At 41.4% G+C, this 26773-nt stretch overlaps 2 protein-coding genes across 14 annotated transcripts in view; both read right to left on the reverse strand.

Moving 5' to 3' along the window:
• Positions 1-7628, reverse strand: part of LOC109470287 (alpha-2,8-sialyltransferase 8E-like) — an 8478-nt gene extending 850 nt beyond the window's left edge. The window contains exons 1-9 of one of the 4 annotated variants that reach the window (XM_019769198.1): positions 7477-7628; positions 7017-7193; positions 6010-6405; positions 5707-5848; positions 5362-5474; positions 4903-4995; positions 4504-4598; positions 4164-4301; positions 3328-3889 (exon numbers count right to left, since the gene is read on the reverse strand). In XM_019769198.1, coding sequence (XP_019624757.1) covers positions 3663-3889; positions 4164-4301; positions 4504-4598; positions 4903-4995; positions 5362-5474; positions 5707-5848; positions 6010-6405; positions 7017-7033 — 1221 coding nt within the window. In that variant the 5' untranslated portion in view covers positions 7034-7193; positions 7477-7628 and the 3' untranslated portion in view covers positions 3328-3662. The other 3 variants (XM_019769199.1, XM_019769200.1, XM_019769201.1) reach the window with 3 other exon arrangements.
• Positions 7629-8011: 383 nt separating this feature from the next.
• LOC109470276 (GRAM domain-containing protein 1B-like) overlaps positions 8012-26773 on the reverse strand; it is a 56012-nt gene continuing 37250 nt past the window's right edge. For 7 of the 10 annotated variants that reach the window (XM_019769164.1, XM_019769162.1, XM_019769168.1 and 4 more), the window contains 16 exons: positions 25255-25358; positions 23210-23305; positions 22541-22621; positions 21803-21905; positions 20869-20993; positions 16630-16816; positions 15456-15602; positions 15156-15274; positions 14817-14956; positions 14424-14527; positions 13976-14179; positions 13620-13712; positions 12893-12977; positions 12529-12639; positions 11768-11888; positions 8012-11325 (listed from right to left, as the gene is read on the reverse strand). In XM_019769164.1, coding sequence (XP_019624723.1) covers positions 11230-11325; positions 11768-11888; positions 12529-12639; positions 12893-12977; positions 13620-13712; positions 13976-14179; positions 14424-14527; positions 14817-14956; positions 15156-15274; positions 15456-15602; positions 16630-16816; positions 20869-20993; positions 21803-21905; positions 22541-22621; positions 23210-23305; positions 25255-25358 — 1916 coding nt within the window. In that variant the 3' untranslated portion in view covers positions 8012-11229. Of the gene's footprint in view, positions 11326-11767; positions 11889-12528; positions 12640-12892; positions 12978-13619; positions 13713-13975; positions 14180-14423; positions 14528-14816; positions 14957-15155; positions 15275-15455; positions 15603-16629; positions 16817-20868; positions 20994-21802; positions 21906-22540; positions 22622-23209; positions 23306-25254; positions 25359-25515; positions 25619-26773 lie in introns of those variants that run through there. The other 3 variants (XM_019769172.1, XM_019769166.1, XM_019769165.1) reach the window with 3 other exon arrangements.

Consider the following 26773-nt stretch of genomic DNA (forward strand, 5'->3'; position numbering starts at 1 on the left):
CTCGCCCATCAATTATTGAGGGTAATTTCACAGCTGATTGGTCATCTGTTGATTGTCCTGAGAATGACAGGCAGGCTTTCATCAAATCTACAACTACCCATGTGGATATTGAGGCCTTTCTGCCTCTGATGGCAGTATGCCAGTACAGGGCTGAAGTCTATCTGCTAAATCTTAGACATTTAATCCTGTAGCATCATGTTGCCATAGCAACCTCCCCCCAGTGCACACCATGACACTCACCATGACACATTTATAGACATAAGGGTCCTGTCAATTTACTAGTCCTGTTGAAAATGAGGTTATACGCAGGGTGACCTTGTATTTTTTTTTGTTTAGAGTGGCTAGTAGGTGGGGCAGGCTAGTCTCCATAGTGTGAGGCTAATGCTGATGAGGGAAATGGTGCGTGCGTGTGGGAGAGAGGATGCTGACAAAATGGTGGCCACGCGGCGAGAGTATTATAATTGTAACAAATCGAAATTAACCGAGAGAATAAACGACCTATGACTTACCCTGGTCTATTGCTGTCCTGTAATTTCAGCCAGACACTAAGTGTAAAGTCGCCGTTCGCTCCAAGCCTGGGTGGGGAGGGGGGCGAGGCGAAGCAAGGCGGGCTGTCCCTGACTATGTAGGCGGGGGATCCGGGCTGCGCTCCCGGGCGCACATCGCTGGTGTCCTGGGTGATGCACGCTCCCGGGGCGGTCAGCAGGTCCGTAGGGGCTGGAGTAGCTGTTCTCCTAGGACACTCCTGCATACAGCCGTCCTGAACGGGACAACGCTGCAACGCCTCCATGCCCAGTGGTCTACAGTGCGAGGAACGTCCCGCAAGCCCACAAGTCGCCCGCGAAGGGTCCGATGAGATGGGCTTGTTCTTCCCCACATTTTCCAGCCTCGGGAAGAACCCCTGTGAATAGCAGCTCCAGACATGTAACGTTAGCAAAACAAGAACAGGGGCTATCATAGTCCCCCGGGGAAGCCTGATAGTCCTCCCCATGGTGTCGGGTAGTGGACCGTTATGTTTTGACGAGAGAGCACGCCATCTTGATTAGGATGAGATGCAGGGACCGCTAAGCAGACACCTGTTCCGCCACGGCTTGGCGGAAAAAAGGATTATCCACGCACACCTGGATTTCCCTCCTTCAACTCTCACGCCGACTTTCCTAATCCCGCCTTCCCTCGAAAACTCGCCACGAAGTCCTTCTCATGGATAAGTACAAACGAAAACAAACTATCGCCAGGACTGTATCCGTATAGGTACTCGTAAAATCCTCCTGGTCCTCACAAACTTTCTCCCCGTATTCGCACCTGTCCGGTCGGAGCTGACAGCTCTGGAAGTTCCCCCAAAGTTAATCGTTGATGTGACTATTTCTAAAACAACACTGAAGTGGACAATCTATCAGCAGATATCCAAGAATCTGGCAGCGTTAGTAAGTTTAAACCGTGCTTCTCGGGTTCCTGTGTACCTTTGTGTAATATTTGAGTAGCGCTATTCAAATGCAAATAAATCCATTCACGAAGCCTCGTTCCGGAGCGGGACCCTGTACCGCTATCGCTCTTCTGTTGAATGGAAGCCCTCCCTTGTAGCGGATAAGTATAACGCTATAATAAAGCAGTGACACTCCGTTTCAATTCTCCGTAACTGTTACCATTTCAGAGACACAGTATACATAATGGATGTCCCTCACATGTTACACCATCACCATATGTCATCCCTTGCGCTTTGTGAAGGCCGATGAAATCAATTAAGCGAACATGCACAGCTTGTATACATGTTCAATTTTCTCAATGTTTGTGGTCAAATGGCAACAGCAGACACCAAGATATACTGATATAGATAGCTTCTTGACACAATAGTATCACTTTGTCTAAATTTCTTAGCTACTGGATCTAGATCTATCGGTAGTACACCTAAGCGCTTCGCCAAGTTGCGTTTTTAAATTATATCATAATGTTTCCGTTGTTGTGTCCCAAGTAACGGTGGCGTTATGTATCGCTTCTTTTTTTCCTGCACCTTGGGTCTTTTACGAAACATCGTCGAGAAATTGCATTTATTTGACGCTGCACGCCTTCACACCGGGCATGTGAGGTATTGAGTTTTTCCAAGGGAGGATGCTCTTTTAACGGAACAGCAGACTGTGTGACTCAATGGCTTAACAGGTGGTGGCCCTCGCCGTCGTTACGCGGGGATACGCCCTGCTACACCCAAATTGTCAGGTCATCCTTACACCCGTATTCATCCGGAAAATCGTCCTAAAAGATGGACTGTTACTACTGTCGAAAGCGTGCGAATGTCGCGTGTTTTCCTCAGCCACACTGGGAGCCAGCTAGCCCTTTGTTTGGGGCGGATCCGCCGGGTACAGATCAAAGTTCACTGCGGTCACGCATTCCTTCTTTCTTAGTGAAGCGGACCTTCACTAAACAAGCGGTATGTTTTGCTACTGTTAAAACCGCTTTCTCCGCGAGGAGCGCGAACGAGTACTGATGACTCAAGCGCAGATACTGAGTCACAGGATCTAAACTTTCCAGGTCTTCCTTTTTGCTGTAAGGACATAAATTGCCGCCTAACACTAATAGTCCGCAATAAATGTTGCGACTGTTATATGTCTTACGCCATTGTTTTGTTGGTTTTCCACAAACAGGTGACTTGTGCACGTGAAAAGCACAAGTGGCCCCTTCGCTGGAATAGACGTAGTGAATGTGCAGGTCATGCACAGATAATTGTGATTTCAGCACAGACTTCCAGTGTGTCGTATCGTATTAGTAATTTGAAGGGAAGTTGACGTTAGTAATGTTATAGACTCTATTGGATATAAGAAAATAGGATTTATCATCCATAGAATACTTACCACTTAACTATCAAGACGCTGTTAAAGAATTATTCAATGTCAAATAGTCATGAAAATGTAATGATACGTCTAAAAGCGCCTAAATGTGAAAAAGCATGAATATCAGAAGAAAGTTTCTTAGAAGATGCTTCAAGGTATTGATATAGACGATTACAGCGACATCTGCCGTTCAAGAAAAGAATTGCAGAGACAACTTTACAAAATGATTGCCGCAAACACCCAGCGCCATCCCGCGGTTGCTGCCATTACTGGATTTAATAAAGTGAGCCAAAAATTCCAAGAATTAACGCTAATTAAATTATCTGCATACTTGATACCTTCTCCTGTCAGGATCAGGTACAAAGAAAAAAAACCGAAATAGATATGAATATTGATTGACCAGAAAGAAAGTTGCAAACGTACCTGAACCTCATGTTGAGAGATGTACAATGACAACAATAAATAGCAATAGATAACCGTGGTCAGTCTAAAGGTATGTTGGTACAGTGTACTTTTATTACCATATGGTCAGTCTAAAGGTATGTTGTTACAGTGTAATTTTATTACCATATGGTCAGTCTAGCTAAAGGTATGTTGTTACAGTGTAATTTTATTACCATATGGTCAGTCTAAAGGTATGTTGTTACAGTGTAATTTTATTATCATCATATGTAACGTCGGTAGTGCATAGCTTCGACATACAGGAATTGATTCTTAGGCTTACAATATGTCACCAGTACGTCTAATTTGTGTCATTGATCAAGCATCGGGAAATTATTAAACAAAACATTGAAAACAACAAAGCGCTGTAAATTAGATATACGATTAACGCATAAACACTTAATTTCCACACTTGTCGATGTGAACTTTCATTATCCCCTGTCTATGCATTTCTACCATTTTGATAAACTCCGAGGGCATCTCGTGTGCGTAAGGCGCTACAAAGATGGCCGCATAGAAGTAGTGGTAGCGGATCTTCTGTCCCCAGCCGCCGAACGGGAAGGGCCAGAACCCGTACACGTCCACGTGATCGCACATGGTTAGGGCCGTGGTGACTAGGTACAGGCCTGCAGAGGTAAGGGTATCACGTGAACTTGACGCACTATGACGACATGAATTGACACACATTCTTCTCACAGCATGACTACCATAAGCAGACCGCCATGACACATAGAAAACTGCAGTCTGGCCCCCACAAACTCGGTAAGTGTCTGAAAACCGTCGGAAATTTGTGAAAAATGATATTAGATCAGCAACTGCATTGAAGCCAACGTGCCCTCTTGTCGGCTAATTCCCTTGACAAATCATTAATCCTAATCTGCATGGAGACTGATGTGGTACCTGTTGTTGCCTTTCGTGGAATCCCGTGCTCCATCCAGTACTGCGTGACGGCCAGGAAGTGCTGTGGGTTCTCGTACAGGACGGCCAAACTGTCTCCTCTCCTTCTCTGTAACTCTTTATATCCTGCTGTGCTGTAGTCTGATGGAGAGAAAAGCAGCCATAAAGCACATAAGCCTCAACACGTTTGCAACAGACATCAACAACGCACATAGAAACATGTATGCACATGATTGTGCCTGGAAAAGACAAGTATTTCATACCCGTCAAAAATTCAGACTTGTTGAATGAAGGAATTGATAAGTGTTATGACAAGCGTCATGTGCACATGTCTGTTGCTCACTTGACGGTCTCTTGATGCAGAGGAAGCCGCTGTACTGCATGGTGTCCCTAACGAACCGCTCCAAGTCCTCCTCACTCTCGTCCATGTGACGATATCTGCAACACATATGTTGCTACAAGTAACTGCGTTTTCACTTGATTTAGTGCTGGCGGGGTTTGTGCAATACATGATACACAAAACCCGATATAAAATATCAACTCTTCGTGGTGTTACAGTGTTACATCGTACGTCTTTCAAAAATTGCAGGCCATTTCCATGTTGCATTGTTCACTTCAATTTTCTATGCACATGGAAAGAGATAACGAGTGTGTGAGGCAGCTAACACTGTCAGGAATTCCTTTCCATAAGCTTTACACGGATCAATTTTGAAAGGTAATTTAAGTAACGAGGAAAACTCACTTTTTGAGCATGGACATGGGCGCAGTGGTGAAGTTTGTCTTGACTCCGACCCACGGAGTGTACTTGTCTACTGTCAACGGTGGAAGGTTGCATCTGGAACATTAGAACGACACGTGTAACGTTAGAACGACAAAAAGTTTGTCTCTATCCGTCCATTTGTTAAAGAACCTACGTGTCTTCATATCAGTTTGGTACAAAGGGTTAAAATTTCTAGACATAACTAGTTACTAGCAAAGACATTACCCGCATGAAGCCGTTTCAACGAACGTCATCATATACATGTTGCAATATCGTAGTACAGGCATTTCTACAATACTGCACATTGCTTACCAGATACTTATGCTATTTGTATCAAGAGAAAAACATACCAACTCCACCTCGTTCGAAAATCAAAAGGCATGTGGCCAAATCATTAGATACTTTAACTAAACGTTCAAAAAACCTGTTTCTCCGCCTGACCTGAAGACGAAGTCTGCGGAGTCGATCTCCGACGAACACTTGCTGTCCCGCAGTATCCCGCCGTTCCCGACCACAGCACAGCGCCCGTACCGCTTCTCCGAGAACGGCGACTTCTGCACACAGAATCGTCAACATTTCATCTTATCATTCAATATGACGTTCTGAGTACGCAAATGAATGGTGGACAAAGCGCACTTTGTCAATATTAAAATCGACATAGAAAGTAAAACTTGTACGCGTACACCAGTAAATGCGATGTCATAGCACAACATTTGTAGAGTGTGACAACCAGACAATTTCAAGAGTCTGATGCCATCATGACGTAAGTAAGACTAAACGGTTCACCTTAGGAAAGGTTCTGTGGTACTCGGGACTGATGTATTCGGTGAGGTTAGGGAAGGCACTGGGGATGTACTGGTCTGGCTTAGTGTTCTCTTGTGTCAGGACGGCCATGCGCCGTGCGGAGCAGCACCTCTCCAGATCGGCTCTGTAACACACAGAGACGCATTACAAATGTACATGATAGACTTTAGTGTTAACACACATATGCCACGGTTAACACAATGTGCACATGTGCTTTTTGCGATGACGTCTCTCATTTCCGGTGTATTCTATCTAAATTAAGGGATGAAAAGACGAATGACGTACTGTATTCTCCTCAGGTTGGCTGGCTGCGGCTGCCATGGGGACGAAAACGCCTCCTGAAGTTCCGTCAGGTTGACAGTAAAGTTCACACTGAGTATCGGTGACGTCACAGGGAGCGTTCCCCACTTCCCCGTGGTCCTGTTCTTGTAGATGTAGACAGCGCTGCCGTTAACGAGGAGATTGTCGTCCAGATGGAGGCCGGCATCACGTGGCCGTCTTCCCTTATGTTCTATTCTAACAGCAGCTTTAGGTAAATAATCATACTCTGCGGAGGAAAGGGCACTGGAAAAGTTTCTGCCGATCCAAATCACCAGTATTGCCGCCAATGCAAGAAGCAGGGACGTCGCACATCGCCGCTTGGTTAGTCGTAACGCCATAGGAGAGGGAGAGGAACCCAGCCTTAAAAATAAAGAACAAAATGAACACTGAGACATTCAAGTAAATAACTTACAGCAAAGAATAGGCCTGAAATCAGTTCCAAATCATAATACTTAATACAATTATTTTGTCGCCACTAAAACAAGATATAACACAAAAGCAAATATAGCTACTAACGTTATAGCTGATGCAAAACGGACAAAGCAAGACTGTCCATGAAGTTGCAGACCATTGTAACTAGTGATAGAGATATGTTAAGAATTCAATCATTCTTGGAGCGTTTGATTTGATATCTGTCAAAGGTGTGTGGACCTTTAGTATTGTAAGATTGGTTTTGTCTTATTGACTTTGTCCCTTACTGTATATTCGCGCCTATTAGTCACGCGAGTTCAGTCGAATGCAATGCAATAATAACGGTAGAAAATATGAGTAGTCATGGTTACCCAGGTTGTGTCCCCGATCCAAATATCACTGATCATAAACACTGCTGCTGCAGTCCTGACTTTCGAACTCAGAGGCACATGTTGGACAACAGAATACACCAATATAGACCCTCTTACTGCCACACTTCTTTTGCAATACAACGTTATATCTACAGGGAGTAAAACGGAAGTAAAATATCTAGCTCTGACCTGCTTTCACGGTACATAGAGGCCTCCAGGTTCACATTATCCAAACATTGGTCGGAGGAGACATGTCATGGACCGTGTTGGGAAGGTGTACTCGTAGGCTAATATCATTTAGTGATCACCCGAAGACACCAGCCCTCCTGAGTCGGACTTCTCCAACATCAGAATCCTGGCCACTGACTATGTGGACATACAATGTAAATCAGTTATTTCAGGCCGACGTCTCCACGAATTATGTAAGATAAGGTTTTAGGTTCATTTTGTGCATACTCCTCAACACATTACATGTACATTCACATGCCCCCAAACTCTATAACAACACTGCAATTGCAGGTACGATACAAACTAATCACATACGGTAACCCGTGTTTTGGTGACGTGGTGGGTGTCACCGGCTCCGTGCAGCTATCTTAAATTTCCACTCACCTTAATCAATGGCCCCATAGAAAGTTATAATACTCACTGCAATCACGGTGTTGTGTCTAATCAATGAGGTTAACCTTGGTCTAATGAACGATTGACGCTGACGAGCGAAAATGAAAAAGTTCCGTCCAAAAAATGTACGGGTCACATCAAAACAGAAGTCTGGGGTCAGCCCTTCTTTGCTAGGACACACCCGTCCGACCAGTTAGAGCGGCTCTGTTGGGGAGCGTCTCAGATGTTCGTTTTGTTCATTACTCATGCATTTCGTTCATTGTTCATGCAAGGCATATCGTAAAGGGAAAGAGGCATCAAACGAACAATAATATTTTCCGACACCGCAGTGTCTAGAATTTGTATTTCCCCTATATATACTAGCATTTTCTGGTCTGCTGCAATCGTGTCGGACCCTGAGTTTTGTGCTGTTTCATAGATACCTTTTATGGAGGAGATTGATGATATTCTGGGCATGATGACGTCCCAAATTTCCTCAGCAATGGAGGTGCACCTTGATGCGGTGCTGGGGGCGTTTGCTAAGGTGTTTCAAGTATTAAAAAAGATAACATGGTAGACAATGCTGGGCGTTGTAGTCTTTTATTCTCCATAATTATTCATCTTACTAGTGTTGTCATCTTGGGGTGCAAAGACAGCTATAACATCAATACACGACTTTTTTCCTTTAAAATCTGAAATCAAAGCACATGACAGACACGGCTGTACAAGAAGAATGAACCGAAGGCTGGGACTACCACAATCACTCTCACAGGCATCCATGCATTATCTGGATGAGTAAGAATATGATCATACAATTTTGTATCTAAAATATTCACAATTCTATTAATTTCATTGCTTCTTTCTTAGACCTAAATGTTACGAATGTGAAAATCAGTTTTTCTTCCTCTTGTTGATGTCTACTGTCGTCTTATCAAATCTTCAATTATAGTTTTTCTTTCAATGAAACCTAATTCTACATTTCATGTCACTACGTTAATTTAACATAAAAGACTTTTAGTGCTGTACATGTAGTTTTCGCAACCCTTAAAATGGTCTAACTCCAATCCACTCTGTACGTTAGCAGCATGTCCCTTGTGTGGCCAGCTCAACACATCATACCAAAATCTAGATCTTATATATCAAACTTTAGAAGTGCCATTACACAGACACTTGGACTATTATAGGATGCACAAATTAAGACATCAACCACTTGTGCACATGTCATGTGAAAGGGATGTGCAGGTTTACTTCTACATGTATAAGGGGAAAGACTGGTCATGACATTCTACTGGAGACATACGAAACCATTTTTAGACAGGTTCAAATGCCTAGCAGATATAATGTATACATATCCACAATTACAACACAGTCTTTTGTAAACAATCTGTCATATATATACCATGGAATCTGGACAGAATATGAAGTGTTGGTGTAGTTCTTCATGTTCCCATGGCTGACAGCAAGGTTTTCTGACTAAAATGTGAGAATTTGTACCCTCGAAGTGGTACATTGTATACACTAACATGTATTCACAAGAGGCTTAAGAAGTACTCATTATTTTAACTACCAATATTCATTTGTTACTTTTCATTCTTATAATATTTCAACAAATTCTGAGAAGATAGAGAAAATGATGGGTAGTCTTGTTTACTTGGATCCTCAACAACACTTGTGTTTATTACCAGGACCTTCTAATGAGAGTACAGATTTTGTGAAACAAAAACAAATTTAGTCTCTCTTGCTTGACATCCCATTATCACAACTAATACAGTAATATTGCACTTTCTGTGTTGGCATTCTGAAAACGTATCTACAGTTTCAGATAAATGCACAGGCTAAGTTAAATGCCATCTGGTTTACTAAAAAAAACAACTAAGGTAATCTACAACACAACCTTATTCAAGCACAGCTCTACCTTTTGACCAGAACACCATGTCGGTGTTCAGTTTTGTGGAGATGGTCTAAATTTTGTCCACTTCTGTCAACTACTGCTTAGACATGAACCAACTGTCACTACATCTAAACTTCTGAAAAAGCCTATCATGTCTATTATATACTAATTGCACTATATGGTGGTATTTCTACTCTTCTTCCAAAACATACAGAGATAGGTGAGGCATTCTTAACAGCACCTGTGCTGAAGGAATGATTAGGAGTACTTAGTCTAGTAGTTTATATATTACATACAGTGTCTGTACATATACAGTTTCTACTTTCTTTCCATACAAATGTGCAACGTCTGTGACTTCTACTTGCACAGAAACCTTAAATATTCTGAACAGAACAACCAAACCAAGACATACATGTATGTTCCTAGTAAACTTCTGTCACTTAAGACAAGTAATGTGGACAACCTACAATTGGCACAAGTCACAGATTATGGAGAAGACATAACTGTAAACACACATAGTGTGTAAATGTACACATACACATATAGTCAGCATTAGTGTAAACACACACAGCGTGTAAACACAAACATAACAACTTACAGTTTAGGGGTGAATGTGAAGCAGAAAAAAACACACATATCACTGTGAATACATTATGACAAATAGAGATGAATACCATTGAAAATCAAGGATATCAGTACAAACTATTACACACACATCACAGATGAGAAGTCCATGTAAACACAGTCACACACATATATTGGTCATCAGCATACGCTGGTGCAGAACATATAATAGGTAAGCCAGCTCACAACAGCAGGCATCATCATAACATGCAGCAACTCCACAACACAACATTGCTACTCTACAACATAACAGTCAGGAAGTTTTTATATCATGAAATACACACAGGGTACAGAAGGTCTGAAAGTTGGTAACATGACCTAATTAACCTGAAGGTAATATTATATCTCATGATCTACCAACCTGATGAAACTATCAACAGATGTCTCAACTTTACATCAGTGAAGAGGCAGTACACAGAAGTATGAGTATTCAGTATATGATGACATTGTGTCTCATATTTGGGTTTGTAGGTGAAGACCTTGAACAGGTCATAGGTCACAGGTGGTGACCAGGAAAGTTTTCCTAAGAAAGTCTTCTCCCTGACATACAGTACATGTACACACAATATCTTTAAACAGACATGCAGATTGAAAGTTCAAACATTGCAGCATTTCAAACGTTTAGTTACTATACAAGTGCAATAGACAAAATGTAATCTCGGTATCAATATTTACATCTCTGATGAATGGCAATAAACCAGAAGGACCCTCTCAGCAGCATCTATCAGATTGCCACAGCTGATCTACCTAAGAATTATCTGAGATGGCAGACAGCTTGGCGTACAGTTCCAGGTTATAAGATGTGACTATGTGCCCTCAAGCCTGGTGGGCACCAGTCTCCTATCTGTGTTCCAGGCAGGGCACATGGTACGATACAGGTGGGATTGATGCAGGAGATGTACATGTACAGTATATCCTCCATAAAACTAACTTCACAAGAATTTCATACTGTATTTCTCCAACTTTGATCTCTCTCTTTCAGTGAGTTTTATCAAACAACATGAGCTCTGATGTGGGCCAGGAGAGTTAGCTTCACTGGAGAGGGGGCAAGTCTTGACCAGCACCTATATTGTACTTGTCACATCCAGACACATCCAGTCAGGAATCAACTAGGATATTATGGCAAAAATACTATTTTATTCACAACTTGCCAAATCCGGACAAACTTTTAATGAAGCTGTGGGACTTTCCAGAGTCCCAATGATACAACATTGTGTAAACTATGATGTCAGCTCTGAACACTTGTATTTTAAAAGATGGCAGCAAGCTGAAGAGTCTCCCTGTGTGTTAGAAGTCATCGCTGTGTGCAGGGGATTCAGCTGTCACAGGATTGTCTACTTTTGTCTTGACGTCATGAGAGAGTCCTGATAAAGAGGCTCGCATCTGGAACAAGGGAAAAGGGTCTAGTTATTTCTTGGCTCGTCTGTTTTGCACATGGCCTCCTGGTGTACTACCTGTACAAAAAAAAATGATCCTCAGAACTGCTAGTGATCATCCCAAGCAATTGAATAAACGAAGTACATGTATCTCAAATACTTCATATTGACATATGTACTAAGGTGGCCAACAACAGTGACCAACTTGTCATCTACAGTATACTGAGGAAAGGTTTACAACAAGGCAGGTGTGAATTACAAGTTTGTACCTACACACCTGTACATAAACGGGTACCCTGGCAAACATAACAATCATAAACAATACTTTGCCTACCCATGACTTCTCAACAGCCAATACCTCGCAAAGTCACTTATAGTTGTTAGCTGTTTCTATCAATAACATGAGCGTGCACAGTTAAAAGCACAGTAGGCTATGTCTGTTGTTGTACCTGATCTAACAACGTGACGGACGTGGCCAGCACCTCGCGCCACCTGCGCAGCTCCGCCTCGTGGAACTGCTGCTGCTGCTGAAGGAGCTGGATCCACTCCTCCGGACTCCTCGGGGTGGTACTGAGTACAGCACACACAGGCATTAGTACACAGTAAGGACATTTACTGATGACATACATGTATGTTGCTGACTACAATGTGACACAATATCAGAGACATTAATTTTATATTATAAATAATTGGGAAAGGCACTTTACACGAATTTCCTCACTCCACCCAGGTGTGAATGGGTACCTAACTTCGGTTGGGGAAAGTCGTATTGAGGTCACCTTGTGGCGCCGAATGGCAGCCGCACAGACCCTTGCGACAGTTCCACAAAAATAATTGTGGAACAAATATGTGTATCATTTGTATTATTTGAATGTTGTAATTGTTGTGATTTGTATTGATTATTATGTGATACCCTGCATCAATTCAGCCGTATAAAGGCTGCGACTGCACGGGTACTGTTTGGACAATAAAAAACATTTATTATTATTATAATGCAGACATGGGGACTGAAGATGTCCAGGACTTGACAAAGAGGTCTCTTGCTGACTGCATACATGGAGGAGAGGACAAGGAGGTCTGGAGGAATCTACAGAATAGGGATGGGATTATGTAAGGTAAGTCTCTCCTTATTTTTTGACAGTTTCATGACACAGCAGAGTCTCTCATTCCATCTCACCTAGTGGTGTATAGTGCAGGACACAGAACTCACCTGTCCCAGCTGACATCTTTAGCAGGCCACGGCTGCAGACTGCTGGTGGCACGTTCTAACGACCAGACTCTGTACATCACCAGCAGGTTCAGCAGTAACAAGCACACCAGACTGCAGAGAAACAGGTGTTATAGTTATAGTATAAGTAAAGTCAAGATGTCTAGTGTTTGTTTAGGTGAAAACCACACTGGCTAGGTGTTAAAAATATCAAACTACACAATCATTCTATGTACACTATGGTAGCAACACACAATTTTACCATTGTCAGCTGTGCAGCATATTTGGGCAAATCTGTTTCTGCTTGACTATAGAAGGCTGCAACACATATTGCATTTAGAGCCAAAATATAGTCTTTACCACTTACATGATACAGATAGCCAGGAGACACTTGTGTGCATCCACATCTATGGGCCATGGTTGGCTGGGGCTGAGGTCCTCCCGGGTCTCTGCTGCAATGTAAACAATTACTGTTGTTTAATCAGGGTTCAATAACTGGTAGTTAATAACAATAGGAATCATCCATTCAAAAACATCAATTGGGACAAGTCAGGCAAAAGCAAAATTTTCTAAACCTTACAGAAGTGATTTGCACTGTTTTAAACCATTGACAGACCCACATACATGTACAATGTAAATCCACAATTTTTTGTTCACACTACTAATCAAGTGCCTTGGGTTTACTGCAGTATGAGCAGATCATCCGGCCTAACTAGATAGCTTGACGACAACATAAAACGTTTACTTTAGTAACCAGTCCGAAACACAAACACAAACATTTGGTTGTGACTCTTATCCTATTCTGACCTGATTTAGGGCAACATAGGTACAATGTATTTGCTTTTGACTATTTATGATAATCATTGTTTTGTTACCCGGTCTGTAACTATAGTTTCCTGGACCTGTTTTAGCCTATGGATATGCTTTGGGTTTTCTATGTAGAATCTTATTCTACAAATCGTATCTCATTTCTATTTACATGCATCTAACTTTATTCACTGTGTTACAAATAAAACCAAGATTGATTTCTAATCAGTGCTAATTAGGGTAAAATTGTCATGTTCCCATTTCTTTGCTAAAGCTAAAATCTGCACCTGCTGTCCTGCCCTGCAGGCTCCTGTAGGAATCATTCTCTCCTGTCCTGCCTGCACTTCTGTGAGGACTGTCAGTGCGGCTGAGCTTACGGACTAAGAAAACAACACATGAGTAACCTTTTCTGTCTGACTGATCTTCTGGTAAAATATTAGCAATCCTCAAGATGGAACGAAGAACTGGAAGATTCCCAAGTGCATTATTCTGTGGTCCATGATATCAAATAGCTGTTTTTGGTTCTCCTGAACAATGAATCGGTTCTGATAACACGGCCAGCACTCCAAGGAGTGGTCCAGGATCGAGTACAACGGTCTGGGAACAGTGCTTATTTACTGTAGGTCACCCTGCCCAGACTTACCTCTGGTGAGGGTTGGTGCCATGCTGGCCAGACTGGGGTTGGGTGCAGCTGCAGACTGTGGGCCTGTGATGGAGATCTCCGGTGGGCGTGGCTGGTAAGTGTAGCTGGACGCTCGTTTTCTCCGCCGTACGCTGCTGGCCAGGCCCTTGTTTTTTCTAGGTGTCGGTGGTTGGCATGCATCAGACACTTTGTCTAAATGCCGACCTGGATGGATGGGGAAAAAAACATTTAGCTTGGCCTATTGCACCCTCTAGTTTGCACTAGAGAATAAAATATCATCAACATTTACCCCATACAACACAAGGACTTGTTTCTTACCCCACAGTGGGACACAACAAGTTGAGGAGGGAATGGCATGATAGAATTATATCTGCATTGTACAGGAAAGATGCTCATGTTGAAGTTTAGATCTGAATCATATTTGCAACAGAACAGAAGTGAAACTTACCTAAATGCTTAAAGTTTTCCTGAATGCCATGGCCAGCATTCTTTTCTATGATATTCTTGACCAGGCCCCAAACAGTTTTTCTGTACTTGATTTCACTGCTTACCCTGAGTTAAGGAGGAAAAAAGGATCAGTGATCTGAACTAAAAAAAAAGGATCTAAACTATCTTAATTTCAATGTCTGGAAAGTTGGAACAAAGAAATGTAATTTCTGAAATAGAATGCCTTGGAGGTCAAAATTGCAACTGTTTCAGTTTCATTGATATCTTCCATCAATGTTGCTCACCTAGCAGCATACATGTACTTCACCTTGGTTTATGATGTACAGAGAGGGCACTAACAACACCATTTTGAGTCAAGAGGTGGCAGCAATGGCAAAACCAAACGCAGCCTTACCTGAGTCTACTTTGATAGCTAGTAACTCTGTTAAGGCAGTATCTGTTCAGGACGTAAAAGTTTTCCCCGTATGGAATCCCACCGTTGACAATCTCACAGTCCACCACGTAGAACAGCCCGGGCTTCATGTCATGAGAGATCTGCTCAGAAAATGTCACACAGTTCAAGGCTTAATGCAATTCACAGGGATATGTGTAGACATACTGACAGCTCATGCAAAATTATTCTCAGTGCAAAAAGTCCTTCATGGCTTTGAAACATCAAAATCCCATACTTATGATAAGTAATTTACTGTGAAAATCTCCTGTCATTAGGTGTAAAACGACAACTTCAGGCTACCTGTGTTTCTGTGGAGGCAGATGTTTTTGGTCCAAAGGAAGCGTTGAGAGTGAGGGTGTAGGTCAGTTGTCTGGTTTGGTCCCCATCTTCTCTGTCCTGCCATGGTCCAATCACCATGTCTGGGGATGGACAAGGTACAGTCATTTCAACACATCCAATCAAAATGACACACGAAAAACAAGCAATACCACATAGAGTTACAATATAGTACACTAATTTTATTGGTCTGAGGACAATACATCCACGTACATGTACATGCAAAAAGAGAAAATAGTTTGACATGTAGAGAAGTTTGAATACCAAATGTTTTTCTGGAGGCATGGAACTCCTGGAAGAAGTCGGACTCCTGACTGAAGAGCATCTCGTACAGTTTGTCCACAGGAATGTTGTAAACCTCATTGATGCACTTCCTGCCCACAAGGTCATTGTAAGGGCACACCACCTCTCCTGGGCAGGGCAGATGACAGAGATCAATGTTTGGATAACATGATTAATCATTGGGACACATCAATTTATTTTCTGCATTCTCAGACATTTCAACACAATGACATATGCCAAGAACTAGATAAATACACACAATCTGGCTATATTTACTCCCCTTTTATGATTTACTGTTTCAAATCTGAGAACCAATTTGATAAAAAATTGAATTGGTGTGACCTTAGCAGGCACACATCTACATACCCACACTCAAAAACTTCTAAGGTAACAACAATAATTGACCTACATCCTTCTGAAATTGTGTTCTTTAATCCCTGCCTGAAGATGAAGGCTTTCTATATCTTTACAGATCGACAGTTCCTTCAGCTCATTTTGACGGATGATGGTTTTAGTCTTAAGAAGGGTCCCCCAGGTGCAGTTGATTTTATCAGGATATACTTGTTTTAAAATGGACAAAGCTGTTTAAGACACGTAGTACTACAAGCAATGTAGTCCTTTGCCAAAAGGCAACTTAGTACAACACATTTGTCATCCTCATGAAAAATCCCCATCTTGGGGAAGTATGTATAAGTGGTACAGCCCACCCATGCATGAAATTACATTAAAGAAATACTGACACAAGAAAACTAACTTACTCATGTCAAACAAATTTAGATATTTGACCTTCAGGATGCCAAGGACGTCTTTGATGAAGGTTGACATGGAAGGTTATTTTATGAGTCATCTTTGTGTATGCGTCTCAGAGGCAATCAGACAAACTACGCACCACTAGCTAGGCTGCTGCACAATCAACACTGATTGGCTTCTACACTTCAGACAAGACACAAATCCATGAGGATCAAGAGCAGAGCTCACAGTTGAACAACACTGGCCTCAGTAATTATGACTGTGATATAACTTTACTGAGAATCAGAGAAAAGGGCCTGAAATCATTACTCATCACAGAGGTTTATACTAGTTTAAGCCAAACAATTAAGGGCAACACTGCACTTTTGGTCTTAAATGTTGGCACAGACGTCTATAGTGTACCTACCAACATCATCATCCTCCGTCTCTGATGTATCGCTCTCCTCAGTTGATATGTAGTCGTCCTTCATGGAGTCCTGAGGGAGGGTTTCGTCGGCTACGGTGTCTGCCTGAGAAATGTCGGCCTGCTCAGAGGTGCTCTGTGGGGTGGTGGGTGAGGAACGACCGACCGGCAGACTGGGAGGATCATCACTCTGGCAGGAGAAACCATGGACACACTCAGGTTAATAGGTGCTATGGAAAGGCACAATTTTGTATGTGGTGGAAAATGGAAGAAAAGTAAGGAAGTGAAAAGAAGGGACGAAAACTTTGGTATGGCCTACAACACTTCTTTATTGATAACTAAAATTGTTAATTTATCATAAGTGATAGAAAACCAATAATATCACAAAAGGTAGCATTCCATCAATCTGAATGCAGGAATGAACCTGAGAAGAAGTGAGGTGCAGGCTCAGATGCTGAGGCACCAGGAGGGATGACTGAATGAGGAATGACTGTGGATGTAAGCAAATATCCTTCATCTTCTCAACAGTTATATTGTCCTATAAAACCCTGATCTAGGCAGCAATCAAAATTAGCATTCATTAAACAGTCTGCCTAATGACAAATTCTAGCAATCAAAATATCTGTATGAAAAATGACAACTTTGCTAAATCTGTGCATGCATGTTATTACATGTACACAGATGAACAATTGTGTCTGTGATGTATTTACAAATGTACTCTGCAATGACAAGATGACCTTTTAAATGTTGCATAAATCATTGAATTAATCCAGGGAGATTCAGAAGAGTGTTGTGTGACACAGATAGTACTGTTGTCATCACGAAACAATGTCTATAAGTCATCCTAATGACAGTTATTGGATGGAAGTGTTGTGAGCTCTGATGTTTCCATCTGGACACGACATCGTGTTCTAACCTTACATGACAAACACTGCCTGCCCGTTGACAACATAAAATGGCAGGCAAGTCACGTACATGAAAATCAAACCCTGCGCTAGCACTAAGTGCTATTTTGTCCTCAGGCAACAATTTCCACATTAGACCCACATGCTGAAAGTGACATCATTCTGAAATGGCTTTCTGGGAACTGATCAAAATGTAATTTTTGTTTGTGCAATGATCATAAAATCGGATAAACATCACTCTGAGCCATTCTGCATTCCCTGGATTGCTAGACCTTTTACCCAGGCTTGCAGCCAGTCTACGGAAAAATAGGAAGATGACAGATCAATGAAAACTGTTAGCATTGACCCCAATGACATACATTAAATAGATATTTCCACAGAGACTAGGCTTTCTGCTGTAATTACAAAATGAAATACCATAATCTGTTTTGTGCACCCAGAGGACAGGTGGCCTGAAGTGAACTGGATAAATCTGGTTTATAATGTGCTAACAATACCATGTTATGGAACAGAAGTATTCTAGAACAATATCAGAACAAAAAAGAAACCCTGTTTTTTGAGTGGGAAAGACAAAGTTTGAGGTTTCATTACTTTAAAAAAATACAATGTCATGTTTTTCACCAATATTTCCACTATCTATCAAACCACTGACTGAAGCCATTCTTGGTTACAGGCTGATTAATAACCAAGGAAATATACAAATGAAATCAGCATGAAAATAAAATCATGAAATACAGGCGACAGTCACACATAAGTAGAACAATTATTAAGTACAACTTCAGAGATGCATTCTGACTAAAATATTAATGCATGTGAACAGAAAGGTAATGTCCTGGTGACCCAACAGTACCTCCACAACCTTGTCCATGTCCATCACTGAGAAGAGACTGCAGTGGTTCTTAAATGAAGCCAAGGAAATGTCCATTCTGAACCCAACAAGACCTTAACTCCTCAAGGCTTTAGACAAGCAGAACTTGTCATTGTCAACATTCCCACTAAAGCTGCTGGCCCTGCTCCACCTAACCAGCTGAAACGCTGACCCTGATATATCGAACAATGGCATGGGAATTTTCCATTCATATGCAGATGACATCATATATTGTCCACTTTGCCAGGGGATCGATCCTGTCTCAACAATTAGGTACCCCCATCTCCAAACCTCTGGGGCCACAAATCACAGCAGCACACTTTTCCTCTGAGGGACAGTAATAAACATACAGCATCTTTACCTCAGGCACACTATGTCATTAACTGATCAATAGAGGGACCCCCCTCACGATTCTTGATTCATATACTGCAGTTGAAACATATACAAGCCAAATCCAATAAACCAAATAACACTTGATGGATCTGTCAAACATCACTCATACAAAGACAAAATAAGAAGTGTACTGTACCAAGATTTCTTGTTTCATGTAGTTGAGGAAGCTGGTGCCTTGCTCGACCTTGTCATTAACGTCAGGAGAAATGGGGTTGGCGTATCTAGACAGCTCTGACAGGCCCATTGGGAGACCAGAACGCGGGGTCTATTATGAATATTTGAATACCCTGACCTTTATATTGTGATTGGCGGATGGCACTGCGATGAGAGTTGTCAACATGATCATCATCACGTACATGACAAGAATCTTATATCTCCCTCTAAGGCAACACAGTCACTACAAGAGACAGGTGATGTACAACAAATGAGGGTAACAATCATGATAAAACAAGCATAAAGATAACCAACCAGGCTTAAAACAGCTCTGCAGCTCCCATATTGATGTACCGTAACTATGCAGACTCTAATCTACTCTACAAGTCTACAGCTTAGAGTGCAAACTCTACTTAATTCATTTCAGAAGACTCATGTTTGGTTTACGTTGTTAAGTCTGAGAAACAAGGAATGGTATTAATGTGGCCTTTGGGGAAAGGCGGGTGTGTACACATTGGTAACACACCAAAGTCATATTCAATCTAGAGATGATAAGACCAGAAATTCTGATGGAAAAGCAGTATAATCATCTGGGATACATCAAGGTTCTGTTATGGTATTTCTATTCTTCCTGTTCATGTTTGGAGTTCTAGGATTAGCACAAAATGCTGGCAAAGGAGACAGACACAATGTCTCAGAAAGGTGAAGCAAAATGGCAAATAACAATACACCATAAAGGCATTGCAAAGCCACAACATGCATTGGGTTGGAGATTACATTTTGATGAGGTTTCCCATCCATTATATGTGATAGATTAGCAGTGGTGGCAGCTGTTCCCACCAGAACTAGGACACATATCTATTGAAAACAAGAACATGCACCAGCAGATTGGCAAAGGTGAAATGGATTGTGTGGGCAATGATACATGAGTTTTGTTTTTTTTTCACACAAGCACACATCCGGTCCAAAGTAAAAAATAACATTCTATTACATTAACAAATTAATGTTCATCAATTATTCATGAAGTGCTGGTAGTGCAGTATCCTTCATGCTAATTAGTAATTTTTAGTATCTAATAAATATATTTTTTTTCAATTTGGTTGCCAGTTGAGTAGTAAATAAAATTGGGCAAAATGATAATCTACCAGTATGTATAGTACTGTAGAAGTGTAGTCAGTACCTTAAATCAAAATTTTTTTGATATGATTTTGAACAACAGCATCAGGATTACCTTTATAATAAATAGATACAGGGACAACTAAAACAACTAAATGTGATAAAAAGAAGAGATGCTGCAGAGTGTAACCTACAGGGATCAGCTATCCCACAGGTATCCCACTCTGTCCTGACTTCAGACAGCCAAAGTACCCTTTCTGCTCTGGGGGTGTATTACAGTAGGTTCCATAAAAAACAGGCACGATACTAGCCCCAGGCAGCACATAAATAACTACAGCATCTAACCCATTGATAGAGAAATGAGATTTTATACAAGCTCTCTGAGAGGTTTCTTCCTATACTTGGACTGTTGCATGAGTAGGGTGCTACCCAGTAACGGACAAAGGCTGATGCAGTTTAATAACAATTATGTTGCAAAAAATAATACAGGAGACCCTAAAAAGTAATTTTTCAGTTAGGAAGAATTACTACTTGACACACTGAATTTGTGATGATGAATTATCATCACACATATTAGATGGCTTTTCAAATAGGTCAGAAGTACACTCAAGCAGGCAGACAGACAGATGAGATGTAAACATACATACATGCCAATAAGCAGTGATTCACTCAATTGGGGTCTAAGACTAGTAAGAGCAACCTGGTTTGAAATATTGTAAGAGGTACTGCAATTCACATTATCCCTGCTAGGTGGGGCAGGTGTCATAAGACTTGTGTAAATAACAAGGCATGTAATGTAGGACTGACCATAGGTGACTCCACGGAGCTGAGGCGTGAGGGCTCGCTGCTGGCAGGGCTGGGGATGGGGCTAGCTGATCTCTGTGGAGTCCTGCTCCCAGTGCTACCCTCTCCTTTCTTTGCACTCAAGTCCTCTGTTGAAGAAGATAGAGGAGTTACAAAGGCTACCTAAGGAAAATGCTCAAAGTAAAGGTGCATTGGTATGACCAAAGTAACATGTACCAGTAACACTGTTTCTGAAATAGTTGAACGCATCAGTGGAGATAGTGTAATAAAATGAGCAACACAATTCAAACTATCATTACAGAGAACATTGACATATGTACAGTAGTGCTATCACAATTTACCAGTATGGTTTACAAGACTTAAAGAAAATTGTCAGACATGGCAGTCACCAAACTCGAACAGTCAAAGAGAGGAAATTCTTGATCTGTGACAACCTCTATAAAATGACAGCAGAAAAAAAAAACATTTTGTTAAGTAGCCAAGATGTAACCAATATGAGATGTACAAGGCTAGTTCTGGATGTACTGTCATGCTGTATGTAGGAGAAATGAACATGGTTCCAGATCTTCAAGAGTGAAAAAAATGTCCTCTTACCTGACCATCTTCCCATTCCCTTCAACTGTGATCTTTATTTTTGCTTAATTATAAAAGGAAAATGCTATGGATACAAAAAGAGTCCTGCACCAAGATTCTGCACTGAAACAGGTGTCTCATTCCAACCTGTGACGTCATTGTCATCCTTGGCACCAGCGCCCGATTCTTCCATGATGTCATTCTCATTTTCTGCTGCAGAAGGGTAGATGTAATCCTCATCATCGCTAGTTAAGCCTAGCTCCTCCCCGTAACTCTGGTGAACATACTGCCAGAGTTCGGAGGGACTGAGTGGCTGTGTAAGAGACAGAGAGGACAGGTGAATGTGGGAAGCTCAGCTAGTTACCTGTGCTCTTACTGTCTGTTGCTGAGTCCTCCTCCTCACTACTGAAGTCCATCTCCCCATTGGTCAGTTTGAAGTACTGCCACAGTTCGGAGGGGCTGAGTGGCTGAGGATGACCAATGGGAACACAAATAAAAACTCAAGGTTGTTGTCCACATTATTTCATTCAAGATTGTTAATCACTTTGAATTCACAGTAAAGATTTGATTTACGAGGCAGACAGATGCCAGCAGGAGGATAGCATGAGTTATTATCATTTTATAGCATCTTACAGTGTGTTGTTATTGTGTACAAGTTTTTGACTACACAAACTACATGTACAACTTTAAGAACTCCCTTAAAGTTTGATTGAATTTTGCTGAACATGACTGACAGACTATGCCCAGTGCCAAGCAGCAGAACAAAGGTTGGAGAGTGAGGAAGAGGACAGGGTGCACCATTACAAAAATACAGTAGTTGTTCTATCAAGTTCCCAAATATCTTTTCACTCTCTACATGAAATTTTCACAGATGCATCTGGATTTGTCTGTACAAGTGTCATATATGAAGAAGATTTTAAAGAACATTCTCATCCACAAACTACATGTACATGTACAGCACCTTAGACTTATATAGACAGGACCACATACCGGTACTCCTATATTGTTTAATTTATCACATTTCTAATCCTTTGAAAATATCAGAACTGAAAGTAGACATCTCAGAGATATTAACTGAATGTGAGACTACAGACTGACTGACCTTTTCCAGTAGGGCATTCTGCCAAATCCTGAAGATCATCATGTACACACTGTCTCGCTGGGTGAAGGATGTCAGGAAATGCTGAAAACCAGAAGCCTCCATGTCAGTTTCACTTTACACTATACTAGTAGTTTACTGCAGTTTGTTCCTATAGCCAGATCAAAACTACTTGAGTGATGCATAGCCAGCTCAGCATGCTAGGAGCTTAACATTCTACTAATGACTGTATATCTTTGAATGGGATGTCTTGGGCTCTATTTATTCCTGTATGCTCTAGGCTGCTGGTTACAGAGATGCAGTTAGAGGGGGCTGTCTACAACAGAGAGGCCACATGCATTATAATCGCTCCCCTATCACTGGTCCATCTTCAAACAAACAACTATATTTTGCATGACTTTCCTGGACCAAAAGTTTGATTTTTTACAAACAGTTATGTTATAAATACAAAATGTGAAAGTTCTTAGTTATGTATCCACAAATGGAACCATTAATTTGCTCCATGAGTAAATTTTAATATAGAGATTACCTGATACTAAATTTTTTTCATGCATGGTAAATATTGTTCTTTGAAAGTCTAGAGGATTAAATTTTGTTTGAGTCAATTCTAAGAATTTTCATTTTAAAGTTAAGAAAAACCTTAAGTTTACAAAAATGTAATGAGACCCCTACCTTCTCATTTTCGGTGCATATCTGGATGGCGTTGGGTATGACCTTGGCAGTTTTCTCCTTGGTGATAGAGGTGATGTCCTTACATCTGATTGTCAGCTGTGGGGAGGGAACAACAGGCAAGGTCAGGTACCAACGCATCAGGCCTCCTTCATGGTCGTACATGTTATCACTCTCACGCTGCTCCACTTTGTTCTCTTGGTCACGTTACCGTAGTACAACTTTTGCCTACTGAACTCCTGATACACACAAAACTGTAAACAGCACAGCTTCTGACTTTGTGGTACCTTTCAACGTGCAATGATTTTGCTTGGATACCGGTAGTATATTTACATGTATTTGCATTGTAGGGATTAGACTGAGCTACTTCACTTCTAATGATGTCAGTCAAAGGAAAGAGGAGACTGAAGGCAGACAGCTCATCTACAAAAAAATTGCCAATGGATAGTTGGCGGGTCTCTCACTGTATTAGAAGTAACTCATCCATACAAATTGCATTGGTACTGGAATTCCCAACTGACAAATTTCACCTTTAGAAAAGGGTTAGAGTTCAGGTTGTGGCAATGTTGGGGCACATACATGTACATGAGCCATTATAGTCATACTGTTGGATCAGATTGGGAATTCAGACCTGAAATTGGAAAGAAGTCATGTGATTACAGCAATGTTAAAGAAATTGGTACTAGTACCTACCCATGCTTTACATCCAAACAGGGCCAGAGATGCACATCCAACTACAGGTAACTTAGGTCTCAGCAATGGCATTATTTTGGGAAATGAAAACATTTTTTCTCAGAGTCAAATGCCAGACAGACGCTTGGCAAAGTGAGCAGGTCCCGTCTGGACCACGTACTGTGATGTGGCCAGAAAGTTACACAAGAAAAACTGAAGTCCATGGAATGTGCGTTAACTTAAGAGCTAACTGCCACAATGTCGTAATGTCTAGCGACAAGCAAGCCTTTTTGTCCTTAAGTCCGGTGTAGTACGTCAGAGGACCTATCTTTTACGTGACAGTTTGGTGATACTGAGTGAGATTGAGACAGACATCAGGTGAAGGAGCCAGCTGGGACTTTGTAAGATCTGTGTGGGGATGGACAGCAAGTTCTGTTCTTTCGACAACTTCCCACAATAAACAAATGGTTCATTAAATAACACGATCCACAAATATGACCAAACAATGAAACTCCAAAAATAGAGTGTTGTGCCTGTAACATTCATTTCACAAATAAGTAGCAATATTTGTAAAAACAGAAGATTTCACGAATTCATACCAAACAACAAAATGTTTTGGCTTCTTCAGTTGATAAGGGGATGTTGTGGCTACTCTTCAGAAACCAAATGTAAGGCACACAGTCTTTCATTCAAATGATCAGAAATTTTACAATCCTATATGTTACAACAACTTTCTTTCCTGAGATGCAATATTTTCATTTCCTGCCATGTGAGATTAAGGCTAATTGGATGAATCAAAGACTTCCTGAAATTGGCTCATCAACCATGCAACAGAAAATCAGGAATCAAGGGATGAAAACACAGCTGTGGCAACTTGAGCTGTTTGTTGTATTTCTGTGAGCTTGCCATCAGGTAACAGGACTACCTTCTTCACAACCCATCTCTCATCACATTAAATTGCCCATCACAAAAGTACCTGTAACCATTTGTGCTGCTTGTGGTTTACAAAACAAACCACTTAGATTTTAATCAGGACCACTGTTAACCATATTCCTGCTGCCTAGCCTAAACCAATAGAGAATTGGTAAGAAACAACTCAATGCGACAAAGGTTAAAGGGTTAGTTACTCTATCCAAAAAATGTCTGGGAGTACAGATATGACCAACTCTGGATCCCACTTTTGTGTGTCCATTACCACAATTTCTTCTCATCTTGAATATTGCTCTTTGTACCCAGGGATGAAAACTTAAGGTATCTTCCTCACTGGCCCACTGGCCTTCCTAATGGAGGAGACACTAAAGGCCTGCCCTGTCCTGCCATTTCTAATGTTCTGTTTACAGTAGTGTATCGTGGTAACATTTCATGCCTATACTCACCAAAGTTTCCCATCTAAAGATGTTGGCATAAAAGCAGACCCAGTTTTCTGTGAGATAAAGTCTGCCATGGACAAGGATGTCCTTCTGCAGGGCACAGGAGTAGTCTAGAACAGACAGATGAGAACAATGTGTCAGTTAACTGTCCCGGCAGTGGGTTCGGACAACATCACTACATGTATACACGGTATCGAGAAGGGAAATGCAATGATAAAAACAATATTTCCACACTTTCGTGCAGGATTTGTGAAGGATATTACCTACCTACAAGTAATCTTTCTGTCTCAGGCAAATGCTTAAAAAGCTTGTGGAAATCTTCACACTTTGACTTGTACGTTGGATGCAGCATCTACAGGGAAGGAGTACAAAACTGATAAACTATTACAGGAAGATTTGTTGTTAAGTAAAACTACCATTTAAGTAAAACTACACGTGTTACAGAGGTATTACAGAGTAGTAGCCTAAAGGTAGTTTTTTTGTGGCCTTTTATGTTTAAGACCCTCCTAAGACAGGGACCTTAAAAGGGTGTAGAGATGCTTTTTTTTTAATTTCTGGAGAAAATACAGTAAAATGGATGACTCTGCATACAATGTAATGGAGTTAAATCCTGTTTGTGAGCTGCTTCACCCCAAACCAGGTTCTTTGAGTCTGGTCGGTAGCGGCCGCATGTAAGAAGTCACAAGCATGCAAATGAGTACATTACATATGCATGACGCATGTTATTATTAATGGTAATACAGTAGCACCATAGGACCATAGGTACAGACATCACATGTGGTCCATCAAATGCACAACCTCTGATGAACCTCCTTACGCATACCTGTTCATCCTAGCCTTTTCCCATTCATCCTTACGCATACCTGTTCATCCCAGCATTTTCCTATTCATCCTTACCCATACCCGTTCATCCCAGCATTTTCCCATTCATTCTTACGCATACCCGTTCATCCCAGCATTTTCCCATTCATCCTTACGCATACCTGTTCATCCCAGCATTTTCCTATTCATCCTTACCCATACCCGTTCATCCCAGCATTTTCCTATTCATCCTTACGCATACCTGTTCATCCTAGCATTTTCCTATTCATCCTCACGCATACCTGTTCATCCTAGCATTTTCCTATTCATCCTCACCCATACCCGTTCATCCCACCATTTTCCTATTCATCCACACCCATACCCGTTCATCCCAGCATTTTCCTATTCATCCTTACGCATATCTGTTCATCCTAGCATTTTCCTATTCATCCTTTCGCATACCTGTTCATCCTAGCATTTTCCTATTCATCCTCACCCATACCCGTTCATCCTACCATTTTCCTATTCATCCTTACGCATACCCGTTCATCCCAGCATTTTCCTATTCATCCTTACCCATACCCGTTCATCCCAGCATTTTCCTATTAATCCTTACCCATACCCGTTCATCCCAGCATTTTCCCATTCATTCTTACGCATACCCGTTCATCCCAGCATTTTCCCATTCATCCTTACGCATACCTGTTCATCCGAGCATTTTCCT

This window comes from Branchiostoma belcheri, unplaced genomic scaffold, assembly GCF_001625305.1.
Source record: "Branchiostoma belcheri isolate BF01 breed outbred unplaced genomic scaffold, Haploidv18h27 scaffold22, whole genome shotgun sequence".
NCBI lineage: Eukaryota > Metazoa > Chordata > Leptocardii > Amphioxiformes > Branchiostomatidae > Branchiostoma > Branchiostoma belcheri.